Below are 21,617 nucleotides of genomic sequence, written 5' to 3'. Positions count from 1 at the left end.
CCCCAGGTGACTTCACCTACTTTTCCAGCACCCAGGATACCTTGAATGTAGAAAGCAAGCAAAAGGGCAAAATGATCACTCTTGCTGTGGCCAAGTGGTTTGGGATTCCCTGCTTTTATCCCCTTCCTTATCCCATCCCTTGCTCTGGCTGCTCCATGCTGCTGCTGGCTCTCTCATCTGATCTGCAGTGCCCTGACTCCCCCAGGTGTGATGCCAAGCTGCCAGCCTCTGCAGACACCTCCCACCCCAGCCCATGGGTCCTTCCCCAGATCCCAGTGGAGAGGTATTACTGATGGTGGTTGGTTTTGCCCATTCAGGTTCTTGCACAGCATCTGTCATCACTGCACAAGTGCATCTTGCAGGCAGCTGCTCTGCTGCTGCTCCACCACCAGCCCGGCAGATACCTGCTGCAGAAACACTTGATATTTATGGCTGGTTTTTAGTTTGCTGCCAGTAAAGGCAGCTCAGCCTCACTCTGCAACTGCATCACTTGCAAAGGAGGTGCTTCTGCCTCTGGTGCACGTTGTGCCAGCAAGCATTTTGACTTTCCGCCAAACATTTAAGTGACCTTATGGCAGGTTTGGAAGGCAGGGGCTCTGAGGCTCCACCATTCGTGGTCCCTGAGGGCCTGTGTTCTCCCATCCACCACCTTCTTGGTATATTTTTGTTCATGATCTCTGCTTGCAGGGTTGCCTAGTATGTTAAGAAGAAATGCCTTCCCCACTTAAGACACTCTGTAGTAATAAGGAACTTGATCTCACATAAATTGGAATGTTCTGAAAACCATTTTAATTTCTGCTAATCGGCAGATGAAAAATGAATTACTTCCGATGTCGTGTCCTACTGCACAAGTCTCGTAGTGTTTGGAAAATCCGTAACAGAGTTACCTGGTAATTGAAGGGCTTTACATGAGTGAACTTTGTAATTGCGTACTCTTCGCCTCAAGTTTGGGAGGCAGAAAGGAAAAGCAGATCAAGCCATGTCTTAATGAAACAGTTCAGTCCCACAGCATTACTGAAGCTAGAAGTAAACAAACTGCACTCATTATTTTATATCACAGCTCCCCAGCTGGCACAGCAGCGCTGTGTGTGATGTCCCACTTCACTGCCCCTCCACCGCTCCTGCTTTCACCCATCGTCCCGGCAGCAGCCTTCGCCCCAGGTGCACTCCAGGACAGTGGCCACCCCCGTGCCAGCACTACCCTATGTGGCAGGAGACACAAACAGCTTTGGAGACACCAGTGGCTTTGGAGGGTTTCCATCTCCAAGCTACTGATCCTGACTGGCCTGGGAGCAGAAGGAAAAGCAACTGCATGACGTCCCCATCCAGACCTGTTGGAGGGGCCCCTCCTGCCAAGCCCCTGTCTCTGCTCCCAGCTGGGAAGCACTGCCTTTGTGTACAGGAAGTATTTCTACCTGAACTTTGTTATTGGCTTCCACTCATTGAACATGCACACAGCTTCCCCAGTTCCCCACCCTGCTGCCCTTCATCCTGGCTGGGGGTCACTTGAGGGTACTATGGCAAACGGGAACCTCCAAATCCTGTGGTATCATCATTTTCCTCTCCCCTGCATTGATGAGCTGGTGGTATTGGCATGAAGCAGCTCTTGAGCAGTTGCTGTACTTTTGGAAGGAGCATCCCACTGCTGTAAGGCTGCCAACAGCACCTGGCCGTTTTCTCATTTGTGAAGAAAGCGGGAAGATGAGGCAGATACTACAGAATAAAGATTTTCATAGCTCTTATGTTGAAGAGTTTTTCAACTTTCTCAGGGATAAAAAAAAAAGAAAAAAAAGTCTATCGCTCTGTTTGTTTCACTGTCTTTAAAAGTGGGATCTATCATCTGGAGAGTCAGTCCAGCATCCATTTCTCTGGATTTTCCATGGCTGCTCCTCAGCAGCTGATGGCATAATGTCTTCTGAAATGGCCATTAGCTGAGTATCTTTATGAACAGCTTCCCAGGGAAGTAGCTGCAAAGTTCAATTTGCTGAATTATGAGCACATCTTTTAGAACAATTGCATTATATGGTACTTGCATGCTGAAAGCATTAACTTTGTACTTTTAAAATATGCACTGATGGATCTGATGAAGACAGAAGAAGCAGAAAGGTGAAGGTCCCCAAGGATTAGAGATAATAAGGAATAATTGCTATCTTTTTTTTTCTATGAAAAGCAGTATATTTAGAAGAATTCTATTTAGCTGAGAAAGCCATTTGTACCTAAAAAATTAATGGAAAACCTCTTTAATTGGTTGAAAATTTATTACTACAAGCCATAACTTAAGGGCACTTGATTTGTGCTGAAGAGCTGTTTGGCTTCATGGAGTTGCATCAAATTTACCCCAGCATCCTAGCAAGCAAAATTGAGCTCACTGTTTTATCTGTTGCACACAGAATAAATCTAAGTATGGTCTGAAATACTTTTTTAATTAAGAAGAACCAGAGTGAAACAACAGTGAATTTCTCTTTCAGAAGAGACTAGATCATTCTACCTCACAAAATGGATGTGGTCTACAGTAAATCTCTGCAAGTTTAAACCCTCGGTACTTCACGTGAAAGCTTAAGAGCTACAGACCAGGACATCACTTCCCTGGAATGCTGAGGCAGCTCCGCTCTGTATTCTGGACAAGTGTGGAGCTGAACTCGCTCTCACACCCAAGTGCTCAGGGTGTTCAGGTATCTTGATTTCACATGCGCAGCACTGTGATTTCTATGCACCGAAGGCTCTTCACTTAATCGGTGCTATTATCACACCTGATGAGGCACAGCAGGTGATGTTTGAGATGCTTGCCTTTTGATTCCTTGCAACTGAGCAACATTTAGTAAGAATTACTTAAATCAGCTAATCAAAAATATGTTCAATGATATTAGGATGAAGTGGGCTCTAGAACGCCTAAGCAAAGTTATTTTTCTTGTGGAAATCCTTCTATAGAGAGCAAGCAAATAAATCCCAATGTGACCTATATATTGCAAGCTCTCTGTTTGGATTGCATTGATAAGGAATTCCTGAAAATCCTTCATTACTCTGTATTTTAGGCAAGGTTCGACTGGTGGAAGAGGTTTTCGTGAACCTTTTCTACTCGTATTTTGGTGGCATAGCTGAGACTGGCTAAGAGCCTGTGGGATAGCTGCCAGAGTAAGGGCACACAGTGGTGCAGCTGTGCTCTGTAAACACATCTGTGCACAGCCAGGACAGCCTGGTGTCTGTGTCCCCATGCGAGGGGAATGGGATGATGGGGCTGTTTGCAGGTGTCATTTTGATGGTCATATGTGTAGGCAGTGGTATGGTCCTTTGGAGCACTGGTCCACCAGTTGCCATTTCTATTGAATAGGTTTTCATCCCCTAAGAAGGGTCTTCTTCGACTTTAGGAAATTAATTTGTGTGGAGTTTGGTAACCCAGAATGGCTGCTGCTGAAAGGACAAGACGGTGAAGCTCTAAAGGGACTAAGTAGGAAGTTTGGCTCTATGAGCAGAACAGAGGGCAATTCACCTCCAACTCTGGTCACCTGGGAGCTGGGCACACTTCTCCTGTCCATGCAGAGGGGACCACAACACACCATGCCGTAGAGGCGTGAGGGCCTGATCGGACCCAGTGGGGAAACACCACCTAACTGCCCTGACTCTGCAAACCAGGGGCTTACATTTTGCTGAGAAACGAAGCCAGTGACACCACTGGCACAAACTGCTGGAGAAAAACACCTGCAGAAAGTCAGGTTGTGTGTTTTCTCCCTTCTGAAGTCAGTAGAGCCCTTTGCTGTATCGCACAGTGCTGAACGGCCCAGTCTGCTGGGCATGGGGCAGGATCAGTCCCAGCTTCTTCTCAGGTTCAGTGGTGGCAGCAACAGGTCCCTCGCTGTGTTAATTGCTCTGAGGGCAACTAATGGGTCACAACTCCATTTGGAAGAATATCCTCCCAGAAAGGCGTGTCTGTTGGCAAGACCTGCACACAGGCAGAGCTCAGCATCTTTCCTCTCAGTCAAAGTGGCCCTTAGGGACTGTCCCCCCCTTTCACGCCCCCAACAGTGGCTGTCCAAGGTGAGAACCAGTCCCCATCATCCCCTTCCATGCTGTCCCCCTTTCACAGCCAAATGGGACTTACAGCATAGGGCGCTCTGCCTTTCACCTTTCACTGGCCTGAAACCAGGGCATTAAAATCCTCTGTAGCCCATTACACAAAAATAGCCTGCGAGTCTCTGTTTCTTGCAAAAAAACCCCCACAATGCTTTCTGCTCCTTTGAAGTACTTTCCCTTAAAGGAAATTGATGTTAAACCATGAGACACCTGGTCTTACCTGTGCCAGCTCTCTTTGGCCTTTGCCAGTAGCGACAGGGATGTGCCTAGAGCTGGTGGATTGTGCCTGTCTGCGGGCAAACACATGGGCAAGTTGTTGTCAGCTGAATATTGAAAGAACCCTAGCCAAAATCAAGCCCTTTTTTCTTGTTAGTGAAAAGGGGTAGGGCCACATTCAAATATTTCACATTAAACTCCACAACGTTCCTGCTTTGCTTTTCTGTTTCCGAGGCATTCTGCAAACATGCCCCAGCTCCCTGACAGCTCACATTAAGCTCCACGGAGCTGTGTTCAATCACCTTCCCCCCAAAATCAGTGAAGGAACAAGGGCAGAGCTGTGTGGCAGAGCCACTGCTCCAGACTGCTCTGAGGATGACTCACTGCAGCGAAATCTCTTGTCTCTAATGCGCTGGGCTTTCTGTACTAAGGACTTCTTAAGCCTCTTTCTCCTTCTTTCTTTTCTTCCTGAGTTTTTATTCCTCTTCTTTGTTTGTCTTGCCCTGCAGAGCTCTCTAAGGTTTTAGCAATTAAAAGGGGAAAAAGAAGTTATCCTTTTTTCTGCTCTCTGGCGGAGCCGAGAGCTGATCTGTGTTCAGAGGAGACCCATTCCTGATCCTGCCCAGCTGAGTCCATGGCATCATTGCTTACCTTGTGGGAAAGGTGTGGAGGTTGCCCTCAGACTTTTTTGATGTGGCACCCATCCTTGTTAATAAGCGGTGAAGACTCCATGTGGACACATGGGCAGCCCTGTGAGGGTCTTACTTTTGAGCATCCTGCTCAGAGGTGGCAGCAGAGGAGCAGGGCAGTTTGGTGAAGAGGGCAGCCAATGCCATGGTGCAGCTCAGGGGCCTTTTGGGGCTTTCCTGTGCTCTGCTGGCCAGGGAACTGCTTTGAGATGGGTACTGGCCAGATGCCTGTCCCCCAAATCCCCGCACCACTGCAGGGCATGGGGGCACCAGGGTTTTGCCTGCTGTCTGCCACTGACAGAGCTGTGCCTCTTGAGTCATCCACTTTAGTCAAAAAATATCTTTCAGCTTAAAACATGGGCTCGCTTCACTGATGCCCTGGTGGGCGAACCAGATGGGGTGATGGTCCCTTAGATCTGCAGTGACAAAAGGTCCCAGAAACCCTGTGAGGATCAACAAGGCTCAGAAAAAAGAAAGTCTCCCTTCCTTCCCCGTTCTCCGTCCTGCTCCCAAATTCTGAGCTGCCACTCCTGGTGCTGTCTGTCCATCCATCCATCTGTCTCAGCAGCAGTGACAGGCACAAAAGGCTGGAGATGAGAAGGAGCAGAGATGACTTAAGATTCCCTCTTGGCCGTGGTAAAGCTGAAGGCTGTGGGCAGCAGCTGCACAGCCAGAAAGTCACGTCACTTGTGGCAGCAGTGGGATGAGTTTTCCTGCAGAAGGAGGCTGCAGAGCAGGTCCCACCCTGCCCTCCCCCCTGCTGTGCCTGCAGCCTTTCATATTTCCATCAGAGAGGTGCAGAAGAAGCCTGAGCAGCGTGGCAGTCTTGATGCTCCTCACAGGTGCTGCAGCAGCAGCCTCCGTGGGCGGAAAGGCAATTTGTGCTGTTTTCGGAGGATCGGGAGCTCTGCAGATGTGATGGCTTTTCAGACAGGACTCGCTCTGAAACAAACATTGGGTCTCAGCTGAGGACTGTGTGAGACATATCCCTCTCCTACTCAGCGCCCACATTTCCAGACGCCCTCAAAATACGTCTGATGGTCCCGTAGGGATGCGTGGTGGTTTTACTGGGTGCATTAAAGCTGAGCTGCCTTTCTGCTTGCACGCAGACTGTAGGCAGAGGGATGCTTGTGTTTTGTTGCTAGATTAGTCATTGCCCTGTTGTAGATAAGAGCCCCATTCGCAGGACTGCAAGAATAGCTAATATCCATAGAAAATTGCAGAAAACCACAGAAAAGCAGAGCTGTGCCCCCTCACACCCGTCTCAGAGCCCCTGTGCTGTAGTGCCCGGCTGTGGCTGCTCACTTGTACTGCCATGGGGATGAGGAGCCTCAGAGAGGGACCCATGCCTCTGCTGTGCCAGAGCTCCACAGAGATATGGTCTTGCCCCAGGGAGCTCCCAGGCCAAGATCCCACACTGAAAACTTCAGCCAGGCAGCTGCAGACTCAAAGCCATGGCTGAACAACAGAAATAATTGTCCAGAGCTGGATTTTTCTCAGGTCCTTTTTGGGGCTACATTTTTTCTTGCTGCTGGGGCCAGGGCTACTTGTTGCCCCCCGGGGCACATGGAATTTGCCTGGTGAGGGGCAGTGCTGCCTCTGCACCAGGGATACCTGGTGTTGCAGGGGAGTTTGGGATGAGCCAGTCCTGGTCATGGAGGTGGGATGGCAGCAGTGGTGGCACCTGGGGGAGGGAAGGGAGCTGCAAAGTCGAGGTGATTTCGTTTTGTTATCACTTGCATAGGTTTTCCTATAGGTTCCCCAGGTTTTAGGGATGTGCCCGATCAGGGGTTCCCCCCTAAGGAAAGTCTGTTGGCAAATTGCTGCCAACACAGAGATTGGGGTCAGTGCCTGACTCTGCCAGGACACCTGGGCAGATGCGACCCCACCACCAAGGCCCATGCATGACCGTGTCCTGTGCTGTTCCAGCACCATGGGAGATACATGCCAGTGCTGGATAATTGAATGCAGTTTACATGTACCTATTCATAGGTGCTTACTACATGTCCCTTGTTGCCTGTTGCTGGTTCAGCCTGTTGCACAGTGCTCGCACATGGGAAGGTACTCACAGGAAGCATTTGAGATGCTGATAGTAATGTGTGTGTTATGCTGACAGTAACACATGTTTATTGAAGTTTACCGGCTCTGTAACAATGGGTTTCTCTTTGCCATCAGACTTAATTCCTCTGTAATTATGTTCCTAATATAGAAATAATTTGGTCTTTATTTGCCATAATAAAACTTCCCATTGCATTTAAATTCAATGTGAAGATTTAAGTGTCTTTAGGAAACTCAGTTGAAGACCTGAAATTAAATATTCCTGTTTTCCTTTTCCAAACAAGACAAACTCAGATAAATTCTAGTGGTCAGATCCATGCATGCAGCTACTCCCATGAGCAGTGGCAGCTGCATGGGCATACCCAGAGAGATAGTATATCTCATAGCCCTCGCAATGTGGATGACTCTTTCAGCTTCTTCTCACTGCCCTGCTCTGGCCTGGGGTGATGCTAGTGACCGATGCCACTCTGTAGACCTAAGCAGGGAAAACACACAGTTGAGGAAAAATTGCAGATGTTAAGAACACCATCAGCCATTCCAGTCTGCCGTACAGCTTGCTCTGGTTTTCAAAATGTTTGCTTTAAAAGCTGAGGTAGCGGGATGTTGCTAACGTGGCTCTTTCCACCTGAGCTGGTGCTCAGAAGCAGCCCACGTGACAGACATGGGTCAGTACAACTGGAGCTGGGAAACAACAGAAGACCAGGTCCTGGCCCAATGACACCATCATCCCCAGCCCCGTTGAGTTCAAATGAGACCGAGAGGGCAAATTTGCTATAGTTAATTTAGAGTTAAAAGGACAGGCCTGGAAAACACATCCCATGGCCTCCTGCTGGTGGGTGAGCAGCTGCAGCTTTGGTAGCAATGTGTGGATGGGCTCCCAGCACTGATCAATGACAGATAAAACAGCCGAGCAAAACACTGTCACCAGCACGCAACAGGGGTGATGCTGCTCCTGACGTCCTTGTTTTCTCTTCAGATACACTGAGCACCAGAAGCGCACGCTGGCAATAATTTTTTTTCTGGCCTTTCTCAGAACTCCTCCCAGTAGGCTTAAAATAGCAGGGCCAGATAATCATTAACCACTTTGACGTATTGCTATGGGCACAGATTGGGAATTCATAAGGAGGGGACAGAGCTGGAACAGACCCACACTCCCAGTCCATCTCCAGCAGTATCGTCCTCCTGTTCAGCTGCTGCTCCTAGAGACAAGCTCCCATCACAGCCAGAAATAGGGAAGAATATTATATGTAATTGCTTAATGTATCACTCTTCCCAGAAGTAGGGAAGAATAATAATATATAGGGAAGAGTATTTCACCCATATGTTGAGCACGTTATGCCTGAAGCCAGAGCCATGCTTCCCTTTTTGTTAACTCTGTTTTTTTACCTTTGACATGAACCCTAATTTAGACTTGGATAACAACAAAAAAAAAGACAGGTGCCCTGAGTCCTAAACCTTCTTGGTTGTTTCAGGGGAACAAGACAGTACGGAGCAAGCTGAGGATGAAGCTTGCAGCCCGGGGAGCATTTCTCCAGTCATTGCTGATGAAGCAGAAATGCTGCTTAGGCTGATCCAAGTGATGGGTTGTAAAACTACAAAGGAAAATGGCAAAAATAAGTGTTGCAAAGTAGACCCTTCAAAGGGCCTTTGGAGAGCAGTCCCCAAAGGGAATTTGGTGGGAATGCTGTTGTTTGAAGCACTAGAGAATATGTTGTGCAGAGCTGACTTCTACAAACCTACTGAAATGGGCATGGGGATTTAATTTCCATCTCTAATTGCTGTGATCTGCTTCTCATTCTGGGCTTTCTTTTGCATGCATTTAGATTTTAGCAGAGGTCTCTGCACAGCCAATCCTTCACGCGTATCACAGCCAATGGACTGCTCCTGAGCTCACTGTACAGCCAGTGAGGACACTCCTTGTCCTTTGCTGTACGCAGGATTTATTCCTTTAATACGCCCCTGGTGTTTATTTTTCTGCTGGTAGGGCAGTGTGTGTGTGCATGTGTGCATGTGGCAGTGTTTTACAAATGCCTGCTGTGGACAGAATTGGGCTTCACAGTATGCAAAAATAGCTGTGCGCCACATGCAAGGATATAATATTTCACACGGCTGGAGAAAATGCGATAAATCAGGTTTTTGCTGGATTTGCAAAAAACAAGAAACTGGGGGATTCATCTCCACAGTTGAGTCCTGAGCTCTTGCAGGAGCTGACAGGACTGCCTGGGTTGGAGCATCCCAATTAGGGAAGAGGGACCAGGTCGCCATGGCAGTGTAGGATGTTTATGGACATCTCTTGGCTTTGAAGAGAGAAGCTCAGACTTTTTAAACTCATCTGTTACAGAGCCCAAGAAGCCAATGTGAGTCCAGGCTACAGCTAGAGCTTTTCTCCTCTGCCTTATCCTGGAGGTTGTTGCTCGTAGTTCCTACTCTGTTCTGCCCCACTCCTGATCCCTCATCACTGGTGCCTCCAGCTGCTCATTAGACAAAACCTAGGTCCCTCACTCACCCTGTTGAGTCCTGCAGCAGACCCAGGTGTCCGGCGAGGTGGAAAGGCAGGGATGCTTTAAAGCTGAGAGGTTGGGGAGGTTTCTGCATTACCTGCTTGGTGCTGGGATCACACTTGTGTACTGAGGAGTGAAGATGTTGAGAAAATAAAGCAGCAGGGACTGAGATGAGGAGGGCAGACCAGAGGCACAGAACAGCAGTCCTTGTACCAGGTTAGCTCTTGGTGCAAAAGAGATTTGGGGAGCAGAGGAGCTGTGCTAAGCCCTGATCCCTCCTCTTTTGCATCCTGGCCAGCAGTGCGTGCTCATGCAGGTTCCTTACCACACCTCTGCTTTCCAACCCCAACAAGGGGCACAATCATGCACAGACAAACCTGATCCCCTCAAACTGCACTTCACGTGGGGAGTTTGAGTACCGAATGTCAGTGCTCCTTCCCATACACACCTTCCTCCCAGCTAACCCTTCCCTGCTTCCCATCTCCTGGCTTGTCCTGTCACACCCTGCCAGGTGAAAAAGGTTCACGATCCTACAACCTTCCTTGCTTCCTCTCTTCCTTTGCATCCCTCCCAGCATGTAATGAAAACCAGGGACAGACAGAGCTGAGTCTGGCTTTGTAACATAAATAGTTATTTACAGTTTTGCTAAAATTTCATGGAAGATGACATTTCTAGGTCACCTAGCTGAAGCAAATGAAATTATTAACATGTTTGCATTAGGTTTCGTAAACAAAGTATCACTCTTGCCGAGCATGGTGCTCAGTTTCTCAGATCCTGAGACCTCATAAGGTACCCTGAAAGTTAAGACAGCTTCCCACTAGGATTAGCAAGAGCAGGATCTGGTTTCCTAACCCAAGGCAGCTGGGATGGATGTCTTTTACTGTGTCCAGCAGCCTCAGATGCTAGGATCTGTTACCCTGGTGCTCCATTGGTGGTAGTGATGAGGCTGATCTAGGGGTGTAAGAGGAAATATCCTCTCCCCAACACGGAAGGTATGATGCCAGCATTTCCCATGCCATAGGTATTCTCATTCTGCCTTTAAGAGCTTTTAAATCTCGGAGCACAGCTAAATACGCTATTGGGGTCTAGCTTAGAGGTGGGGAATAAAATGTAATGACTCTGTTCTTCCCTAAATAAGCAATAGCAAATGACTGTAAAACGAACTCCTGAGCTTGTGTGTGCAGAGAGGAATTTGGTCCCGTGGTGAACAGGACAATAACTGATGGATCAGAATAATATTGGGGTTTCCTTGATACCCTGCTTAAAGCTACACCAGAAACAAAAGACCAAGCCAGGAGGTTCAGTGTTTCGGCCACCACTCATAAATGTCTGTGTGTCACAAGCCAGGACATAATTTGTTCTCCATCTTGCTTGCCAGCCTCCACAGAAAGTCCATGGGCCTGTGTTCCCCTTTCTGCCCATCTGGGCTGGGGGAAGCTGCCCTGGGTTGAGCAAGACACCAGCCTTCAGCAGAGGCTGTCTCCCAGCTGTCCCCACCACCAGCCTTGCTTTCCAAGACAGGTAGCAGAGAGGCAGAAGCCTGAGCAGTTAAACAGTGGTATCTGGTTGCCAGCAGAACTGTGCCCACTCGTTGTGGTCAAGCGTGGGTCCTCTGGTGTCTAGGCAGAGCTATGCTCATCTGGCTTTTCCTTCAGCGGTGAGATTAGGCATCTCTCATCTACCCAGCTGTGTCTTTCCACAAAAAAAAAAAAGTAGGACCCAAGTATTTCTGACTGTTACATCCCTGTCAATCTCTGTTCACATCAGCCAAGAATTATTAGAGGGAAAATGGGAGAAGGCAGCACGATTACCTGAGCCAAACCAGGAACAAAAGGAACAAAAAGCAAATAGGTAGAGGATGGAGCATTTTGACCAGCACCAGCTTCTGCTGTGCCGTGCTGTGCCTTGCCTTGCTGTGCCGTGCTTAGGCCTGATTTTGGGAGGGGATCCTCGCTGATGCTGTCTCTCTTTTTCAGGGGGAGTTGCTGAGCCCGTGTCGATGTGATGGATCGGTGAAGTGCACGCACCAGCCATGTCTGATCAAATGGATTAGCGAGAGAGGCTGCTGGAGCTGTGAGCTGTGTTACTACAAGTATCATGTCATTGCCATAAGCACAAAGAACCCTCTGCAGGTAAAGGTACTAGAGACATTTCAAAGTCTATTTATTCTCATTTCTATTTTTGTTTCTGGGAGCAATTGGATTTTAGCTGTGTGGGTTTTCCTTCCCTTTGCACAAAGATCTGTGCTTCTGAGACACTTAGAAAGGGTTGTCAGAGGCTGATCCAAAGAGGCCCCATGTTCTGCTCAGTGGTACCAGTGGCATCTCTCGGATGTCTGCCCTTTCCCTGTGGCAGTTCTCACATTCATTTTCCTCCCGTTGAAAACACCAGCGTGACCATGATAATGCTGTAACACCTCACAATCCTTCAAGTGTGTTCATCCACTGGAGACTCAGGTGTGCCACTGTCCCCAGGGGCAGACGGGGATGAAAGAGCCATGGGATTTGCTACAGCAGGGCACACGGTCTGTGGCAGAGCAGCATCTTGAGACACCTTGTGTCTAGAGTCGTGCCATTAACCCCAATCTCCTGCTGGGCCTCCTCCACTCTGTTGGTGTGAGGGATGGAGGAGGTGGACGGAGGGCTCTTACAGCTCTCCTCTCTGATCCTGCCACCCTTTTCACTTTACTGCTCCCCCATGATCAAATACATCCTGGCACAGCACGGGGGTGTTGGCTGTGATTACCTGGTCTCTCCAACCCCAATTCTCTGTGGACATTTGTAGATGTGCACACAGCAGGTGAAGCACATCATGATGTAAGAGGCTGTGAAAGGCATTGGAGGACCCACCTTCTTTCTCTTCCAGTTTCAAAGGCACTGTGGTTTAATAAGCCCCACTGCAGGCTGGTAATTTAAAATCAAGATTCAGAATGGGGAAAACTGTGTGACTGTTAAAAATGGGATAAATTATCCTTAATAGGTATTGACTTCTTGCGAGGGCAACACCTGAAGATGGACTAATTGCTGCCTGCCTTTGTTGAGCACCATTAGTGCCTTGAATATAAGGAACCACATTACGTCCAGGCACTCCTGCTTAATTGGCATCATCTGGACCGGAGAGACATTACAGCAGCATGCTGCGGTTCAGAGAGCAAGGCACTGTCTGTGAGGATGTTGGTCTGTCCAGCACCTGGTGGAGGGCTTTGGCTCTCTGCTGGTCACTCTGCTCTCTAACAGGAGTGATGGTGCCCAATTGCATGGGAGTAGGGGGGCATACAAAGTCCTTCTCTCTCCTCCAGACTGTGTGTCTTTCTCCAGGCCTGAGGCCATTAACCACAGTGAGGAAATAGGGACAGCCCTTTAGGACTCCAGACTTAAATGAAGTAGTGAAATTAGTGGGGCATTGTGGGGAAATTTTGCTGGGAGGAAGGAAAAAGACTGCCTGCTTGCTGCAAGTCCCTACAGCTTCTGATTCAATTTTCCATGTGCCGTTGGCTGGAGAGATCGGTAGTTTAATCCCAAGCCCCAAACCCAGAGTATTTTAATTTCTTGGCTCTAGTAACTCAGAGCAGATTGAAACACAGGAGGGGAGATGTGGACAAAGCAGCGTTTGTTTATTTCTAGAAAGCTGGTCAAGGAATGCCCTAATGTTTCCTGTGTCTCAGATCGGGGGTGTGATGCTGAGCAGCATTGAAGATTTGCGGGTGCAGTTTTACAAGCACAGCACTGCATTTAATGAATGACCTCCAAATTCTCTACACCTTCAGGTGGCTCAGGGCAATGGGTCAGTAGCTTTCCTCCTTCTCACTAAAATTTATTGGAGCTATTCATGGACAAAGTCCCGTCATCGTCCCCTCTCTCCCCACAGACACACACATTGAAAAGCCTGTGCAAAGAATTGCTCCTTATGGGCTCCCCTGGTAGAAAGTGGCCTGATCTGCTGCCACAGACACAAGAGTTGAGTGGCAGGAGCAACTGAGTTAGAGAGCTCAGCTCCAGGAGCGAGGGTCCCAGAGGATCATGCAGACCCTGGGCTCAGAGACTTCACATCACTGGCTTAGACTTCACAACACTTCTTGCAGAAGCACTGAAAGATTTGGAGGGTGAGAAGAAGCAACCAGAGTGAAAAGCCGCTTGGTCTGGAATAAATGCGGTGTGTGTGCAGTTACAGCTCTGTGCTCAGGCACTCTGTCTGATGCCAGCACAAAGGCACTTCTGGGAAGCAGATGCTACACTAGCAATATGTGAAATCCCGTGGGAAGTGGCTGATGTACCAGGCCTGGACTTCCCAAAGGGACTAAGGGCTTGCCCCTCCCCGTAACCCATCACCCCACACACCACCAGGGTTTCCCTTGTTCCTCAGTGTCTCTCACCATCCTCTGATGCTGGGAAAGGGAGACAGAGAGGACCCAGGGCTGCAGTGCCCTGACACTATGTGCTATAACAGCATGCCACACCATGTGCAGGTGGGAAGAACACCCTTTCTGCTTGGGCTTCACCACATATGTCCATAGCAGGAGCCACCTGGACATGCAGCATGTCTCTGACTAAAGCAATAGTCCCTGGCTTTTGTTCTCAGGATCTGCTGTGCTTCTACCCAGATTTATTCTAACTAGAAAGCTCTGAATTTCTCAAGCAGAGATTTTGGAGGGCAAAAGCTGCAGGGAATCATGGTTGTCTGTTCCTTCCAGACCAAACCTCACCTCCTTGTCAAATGAAGCCAGTTTGGGTGACCCTCTGAGTCTGGCTAGATGTTAAGCAGCAGTGTGGCCTACCTATCCTCTGTGACTATCCATGTCCTCCCATGTAACAGACTGCTGGAAAGCCAAAACCAGGCAGCTGGCAGGTCCTGGGCTCCTTGAAGCGTGTCCACTTGGTCTGAGCAGAGCAGCACACCCAACACCCACATGTTCCCTGGGATCTGCATGTTCCTCTGCCCATTTTGACATCTGCTGCACGTTTTTTGGAGTACCTAGGAGCATGGTATGGGCCAGATGCGTATGGAGACTCATGGCGTGGGCAGAGAAGTTACAGCCAGGGGAACATGGTTCATGAATAATTAACACAGACTCCTTCCAGCCTTCAGGCTGTTATGGTGTCTCATACCAGAGAGAGGCCTTTAGTCTGGTATTCTGGCAGAATGCCTCTCTATGAATTAATGCCCTCCCCCCATCCCTGGATTGCAGGCATTTAAGAGCAAAGGTCTCAAAGCAGCAACACCGCAAATCTGCTGAGACTGAGAGATTAAAGTTGTGCTGCCAAATAGCAGTCAAACAGCAGATGAGCAAAAATATCCCACCAGCTGTGAGCAGCCAGAAGATCCAGAGCTTTTGTCCATTCATCCATCCACCCATCCGTCCATCCATCTGCCTGCTCTTCAGTCTGCCAGTCATTGAGGCAGGAGTCATGGGCATGGAGGCTTTGAATGCTACTCTTCATTGCAGTATTTGTGCAAAGCCCATGATTCTAAAAACGCCCTGAAGACTCAGGGTTTTGATACCATTACAGGCACTCTGGTGTTGATACATGGTGGAGTAGATACCTGCTGTGATGGGACTCTGCAGTGGATCTCAACTCCTTCATAGCCACTGCTGATCAACATTCACCCTGATACTCTGATTTTAGCAAATACAAGATGCATTTGAACCAGCCTTCCCAGACCTACAACTGTCTGCAGTCTCAGGGAGTTGAACTCTGCTTCACAGTTGTTATCTCTGACTTTTTGTGTCTTGTGGGTTGTTTCAGCTCCAGAGACCCTCAGTTATTCAGTGCTGGGGTTGGGATCTGGTCCTAGTTCTCCTCTGGCTCTGTTTTTACTGTGGTGATGCTCTGTTAAGAGTTGATGAGTATATCGCCTCTTCATCAGGTTTCTCACATCTGCAAGAGAAGTGGCCGAGGTCCCCGGGTGCTTGAACTTCAGCCTGAGCTCCTGAGCTAAGGAGCTTCATCTAGGTTCACTGCGATCTGCTTGTCCCAACTGGCTGTTGTAGTTTGTTGACTACAAGCCTTGGCTGGTCCCTGTTGAGCTCCAGCTGCGGCCTGCAAGGAGTGTGTGCAGCCACAGCAAGAGAGACTTCATGGCCTGTGCCTTACAACCAGGGCTTTCCAGGATACCAGTATTGTGGCCTGAATCTTACCAGATGCTCTGGCACCCCAAGGAGAGGGGTTTTCATTACTACACGTTTCTACTACATGGCCCTACTGGACCCTCCTTCCTCCCTGCTGGCTTTTCAGTATCTGAATAAGCCACAGGACCTGTAAATGTACAGCAGTGAAGTTGCCACAGCAGTGGCATAACTTTGCTTGGTGAATTTATAAAAAGAAAAGCCATCCTCCAAAAGATGATTGGAGGAGGGTGGCCAGGGCCTCAGGACAGCAGTGTGGCAAGAGCCAGACCTAAGCAGTGCTGGGAATGGTCCACTCCATCCTTCTAGGAGAAACCTCTTCTTGATTCTGATCCTGGGTCTGTAAATGAAATCGCTGACTAGCACAGCTCAGGATGTTAATGATACGTACTAAGGGGACGTGTCAGATACAGGAATAAAAATAAACCAAACTGCCTGAGGCAGGCATGGAGGAGCTCTCAAAGGAGTGTAGGAAGGCTTTTTGAGTGAGCAGTCTTCCTAGCAAGCTGCTGCAGTAAGACATAGATATCTTCTGCAGGCAAATATCTGCCTTGGATCTGCTCGTGCTGGTGCATGGGAACCTTTGGAGGCTGCTGGTGCCAAAGAAAGGGAAATACGGATCAGGCCTTAAACACTATAGTTAAGGACATTATTAATCTGTGTTACATTAGCAGTGAGGGTTTTCACTCATAAGCCTCTGAGCAGAAGCACTGAAGCAAACACAGAAACAAATTTATCCCAAGTAGGTTATGAAACAGTGCAAGAGAACAAGAGCAACACGACAGGCCCACACCGGTCCCAGCCTGGCCCCTGGCTAAGGTCAGTGCAGATGTCAGACCTGGGCTCCTAAGAAACTCTTTCTGAAGCATCTGGGTCACAAAGCTTTGTGATTTGGGGAAGATGGGGAAACTTGGAGGAAATCAGTCCAGGACGGTGTGGTGTTTTGCACAGGCACATCTGGGTGGTGTCCCAAAGCAGTTGGCCAAGAGCAATGGTAGCAGAGGACAGACAGACAGCTCCTGAGTGAATGAGGGCATTTTTTAACAGTCATCTGGAGGGACAGAGCCCTTTATCCAGTGTGGATTGAAAGCCATTGCATGGAGCTGCTTGGGCATGCTCTGAATCTGTTGTAAGCCCAGAGCTCACAAAGCTGCTCCTGTTATCCTGCAGGGGCCTTTTAACTTTCTGGTACCAGCAAGTCCTTAGTTCTGTCCTGTTCAGTGCTGGCAGAGCATCTGTAGAGCTTTCTACTTGCCTAAAGGTCGCGTTCCTGATTGACGATGTGTGCTGCCGGTTGTTAAATGAACACTTCAGTACAGCTCAGCAGCTACCTGGGACTCACCAGTCATTATCAGCTGAGGAAAGAAGGGCTCAATTTTAGGTCTCTTCCTGAAAGGTGGGATTGCTTGATACTGTGACCTTGCTAGAGCTTGAATGTTTGAGCTGGAGACTTGGAAGGAGGGGGCTGTGTCTGCAGCCAGGCATTCAGACAGAGCTTTGGGGTTTACATGCCAGTAAAGAGGCTCTGCGGCATTGCTGGGGCCTTTCTTTACAGCTCTAGCAGTGACCCAAGGACAACAGGGTCACCCACCAAATCCTTGGTCTGCTGGCCATAATGACGATAGGGAGGGGTTAGGAGATAGGGTGATTCCCTAAGGGCTGTTATGAAATCTGAAAGCTGCTCTGCTGTGATTGAGGTGGGCTCCCGAGGTCATCAGTGCAGGGATGCATCAGGCTCAGCTCCTGCAGCTGAAATTCATCAGCACGTTCCACCTCTGAACAGCTCTTAGACCTTTCTGTCTTACCCCTTTTCTTCTCTCTGTGCAAACCTCATACCCTAAGATGTGTAGCAAAATGGAATTAAAAGATGAAAAATAATGACTCCAGTTACTGCTGGCTTGGACTAGATGTAGGATGCTAAATTGCAGTTCTCAGGGTTGCCAGGGAGGAAATACATTTATTACTTACTTCTTTTTTTTTTCCTGGAAAATATTAAATTCTTCTGCAAGCTGGTTATTTTCCCCAGTGTTCAGCTCTGACCCATTTACCTCCTTGCCAGAGGGTAATCACACCCCAGTGCCACCTTCTGAACAGAGTCAGGACTGCTGCTGTGTGTGTCACTGTCACTTAGTGCCAGATGCTGGGGGAGAGTCTCTGACCCCCTGGCACAGCTGATGGACTCCAACCTCTTCATTATCACTGTAGCAAACTTCCCGGCAGCTGCTGCCAGCTGAGCAGCATCAGGCAGCCTCCTCATCTGTGTTTCGGCCTCTCTGTTCCCAAGTGAAGGGAGCAGGGTTTAAAGTTTTCACTCAGGTGTAACTCTGTGCCCTGAGCCCCATCCACTTTGACAGTATATTTAGAATTACACCTCAGCCTCCCAGGCTCCGCAAAACAGTGGTGCTGGTTGTACATGGCTGCTAGTTGTAGAAAACAGCTTTTTCTTCTTTTTCTGTCTTTAATTGCTATCTTGGAAGGACCTGTTGCCACCACAGGCCTTGCAGTGTGCCAGACAGATGGTGAGGAGCCAGTCCATTACCTCCTCGAGAGAGAGAAATGATGCAGAATGATTTGGCTGGCACAGGCGCACGCGGGTCAGCACAAGGGACCTGCAGCAAAGGCTTCGCATGCAGCACCAGGCTGTGCCCTGGGCTCCCTGCACTGCTACCCCCCCAGCGTTTGCCAGAGTTGGTGGAAGGGGAGGTGAGGTCTTGGGAAAGCCACAGGAGTGAAAGTGCAACCCCATCCACATACCCACCTCCCCTCTCCGCCACATAGCTGGAGCTTTGAGCTGATGGTACCAGTTGTGGATTTGTCCTGCGCCTGCTTATGGTGCTGTTGAGAACAAAGCTGAAGAGCTGATGAGAAGGCAGCATAGCTGCTGAGCCCACCCTCAGAACTCAGATTTGGGGATGATGAGTGCTGAGTGGCCTTCGCTCTGTCTCATGACAGGAGAGGGGTTCCACAGCTGTGCACCTCTGGCGGACTCCAGCACGCCTGAACCCAGCCTTGATCCTCCAGTTTGCAACTGGCACCACCAAGCTCCCAACCCTCAGACAAGGGCTGTTCGCTACCTTGACTTCCTCCTGGCACACAGGGGCCACTGGTGTGGCTGGATTTGGTGGAGGTGTGGAGCAGGTCAGGCTATGGCAGAGTGGGAACAGGCTGTTTAAGAGGTCACTGTGTCCTTGGTGTTTGCCTTTGACTGGGCCAGCTGCTGGAGCTGGTGGCAGGAAGGGGACTGGGGTTAGCTCAGCCTCATCTTACCTCAGCAGGGAACAACATCTCTTCTATTTAGCAGCTTTATGGCTATAGACTATGTGGCCAACTAGGAAATAAGCTGGTACCACCCACCTCACTGATGCTGTGCATCCCTGACATGTGATTTGAGAGCTGTTGGCCCTTGCAGGATGTAAGGCAAGGAGCAAAGCTGGCAGAGGCAAGCACTTCAGCTCGCCTCTGAGCCAAGCTAGGCAATCTCCTTCCAGTTGCAACCTGCAGACCTCAGCCTCGGGCTGAAGCTCTCATCAGTTCCCCTCCAAAGGCAGCCCTTTGCAGGAGAGTCCTTTCAGTTCAAGGGTGTGGTCATTGAGCTGGTAGCAATGCCATGCATGCCTGTACCAGCGCAAGTCACCTGTTGTCCTTTTTGCCCTTCAACCAGAGTTCAAAGTCCTCCCTACCTCCCAAAAACCACTGGTTACTCCTGGGTGGCATGGGCATTAAAGAGGGACCCAGCAACTGACCTCACTTCTTGTCCTGCAAAAGGATGGGACAAGGCTTGATGGGTGACCCTGCTGTTCCAGGATATGTTGCACAGACAGGCAGGGTGCCGAGGGCTCACCAGAGATGCCACTTCACAGGGACGCTAAATCTGGGCTGAATCCAGGCTAAACATTTTCAATTCCTCTGAATACTTTATGCCTGCAGGAGGTTATAGTCTGCCTTTATTTATCCTTCTGCCAGTCCCACTGAGATTTCAAGGGCATGTATCTCACAGCTAAAGGTGGCCTATATACTTTGATGCTAGGAGAGATTGTCTCTCCCCAGCCTGTTGACGTGTTTGACTTCTGAATTGCAGGAGGGGCTACAGACCACATCCCCACATCTTGTAAAAGAAAACAATTTCTGCTCTTGGTTTTTACAGGGCAGTTCTCTCAGCAATGTAAATCTGAGTGGAGAGGGTTTGTGCTAGATGACAGAGAGGAGTCTGGGCTTAGGTTATTTATACTGTAGCTTATACAAAGCTATTTGACTTAGTGAATGGATTTGGGGGAGTTATTTCTATCTTTTTCTTCTTCTGAGGAAGGGGTATCGATATTTACCTTGAAACACAGCCTGAACATGTCATCAACTAAAGGCAGGTTGTCCTGACCGCAGCAACTTGTGTTGTTTGTAACGAGTTTTGTGGGATGTGCATTGCCACTGCGAGATCCTACCTAGTGCTGTGATCCTGTCAGATCTCAAAAAGTGGCACAGAGCCAGCTCCAGGGAGGCCATCGAAGGAAAGCTTGGCTCTCTGAGACACTTCTCATGGTAATAGGATGCCCCGGCCAAGGATGCTGCCTGGCCTCCATTTGAGGTAGCGACTGAATGTTCTGATCTGTGATGGCCATCACTGTCATGGGGATGTTACTTTTGGTGTCTTGCTCCCAGGCCTTCCTGCCTTTCTTGGATCTCTGTGCTTTCCTGGTGAGATGTGGGATTCCTCCCCATTTGCTCTTCAGCAATGCTGTCAGGAAACACGGGGACATGCACTGGTGAACAATTGCCATGTTCCACCCCAGATGTGGACCAGGTAAAAGTGTCTGTGTGTAGAGCACACATATAAGTCATAGGTGCCTTTTGGGATCTCCAAAACCACCACGATGTAAAACGGTGATGTGCCCCATGTAACTAATCTCTTCTCTGTTTTCTTCCTCCCTCTCCTCTCCCTGCTGCCCCCCCTTGCAGTGGCAGGCCATCTCTCTGACAGTCATTGAGAAGGTTCAGATAGCAGCGGCCATCCTGGGTTCCCTCTTCCTCATCGCCAGTATCTCGTGGCTCATCTGGTCGACCTTCAGTCCTTCAGCCAAATGGCAGCGCCAGGACCTGCTCTTCCAGATCTGCTATGGAATGTACGGCTTCATGGACATTGTCTGTATAGGTGGGTGATTGTATCTCATGGCATGGCTGAGGTCGCCCACCCGCTCACCCGCGGAGAGGAGCGGGAGACGGCGTGGAGAGCCGGCCGGTACAGCTCAGCTTGGATTGAGCCTCCCCAGCTTTTCCTCCTCTTTGCTTTTGTGACGTCTGTTTTAAAGTCCTCTCTGCTCATCTGGGCAGCCCCAGAGTATCTACTTGGTTAGGCTGGCAGAGGGACCTGCATCAACCCCAAGGAGAAACAAATCTCTCTTCAGAGCAAGAAGAGGGCAGGGAGCTCTGGGGAAGGCTGGGAAGTGTAAGACTTTTGAGAAGCACTGGGAAAGAAACTCCTTCCTTTCTGGAATAGCTATTTAGGGACTGCCTCATGATTGAGTACAGGAGGGTCTCTCCACATGCAACCCCTTGGCTCCCCAGCCTAGTCTCTCTGCTGGGCAGGGATGGCTGCCCCTTCTTTGGCCCACCCTGAAGCTGCAAGTCCCAGGCAGCACAGGTCATGGGCCAGCCTGGGGTCCTTCTCAGGTTGCTGGTACAGAGCAGCTCTGAGGATGAAGCTGCCCCACACAGAGCAAGCCCAGACAGCAAAGCAGATGCTGGAAGTCTGGCCCCAGCAGGGTCTCCCTCAGAGCTCGAACTGTAGCCCCAGTGCAGGCCAGCGGGATGGAGGGACATAGCTGATGATACCTTCAGGCAGAGGCACTCATCAGGCAGGCACTGAAAGAGTGGTGCTTACCAAAACAGTCCAGTGAACACCAGCCACCTCTAAACATGCTCCTGAGCATTGTCCACCCAAGCCATGCCACCAGATAACATCAGTTCAGT

General features: G+C 49.4%; 1 protein-coding gene across 1 annotated transcript; it reads left to right on the top strand.

The window, feature by feature from the left end:
- Positions 1 to 11,508: 11,508 nt before the first annotated feature.
- On the top strand, positions 11,509 to 20,799 carry LOC104536346 (E3 ubiquitin-protein ligase MARCH4; the record flags this gene model as incomplete). The annotated part of the gene is made up of 2 exons (XM_010178927.1): positions 11,509 to 11,664; positions 20,607 to 20,799. Coding segments are annotated over 2 exons (349 nt in total), but the record flags the coding sequence as incomplete, so codon positions are not given.
- Between the last annotated feature and the right edge of the window lie 818 nt (positions 20,800 to 21,617).

Source organism: Mesitornis unicolor, unplaced genomic scaffold (assembly GCF_000695765.1).
Source record: "Mesitornis unicolor isolate BGI_N332 unplaced genomic scaffold, ASM69576v1 scaffold1002, whole genome shotgun sequence".
Lineage (NCBI taxonomy): Eukaryota > Metazoa > Chordata > Aves > Mesitornithiformes > Mesitornithidae > Mesitornis > Mesitornis unicolor.
Note: the sequence above shows the minus strand (reverse complement) of the source record. Positions and strands in the feature narration are given on the sequence as shown.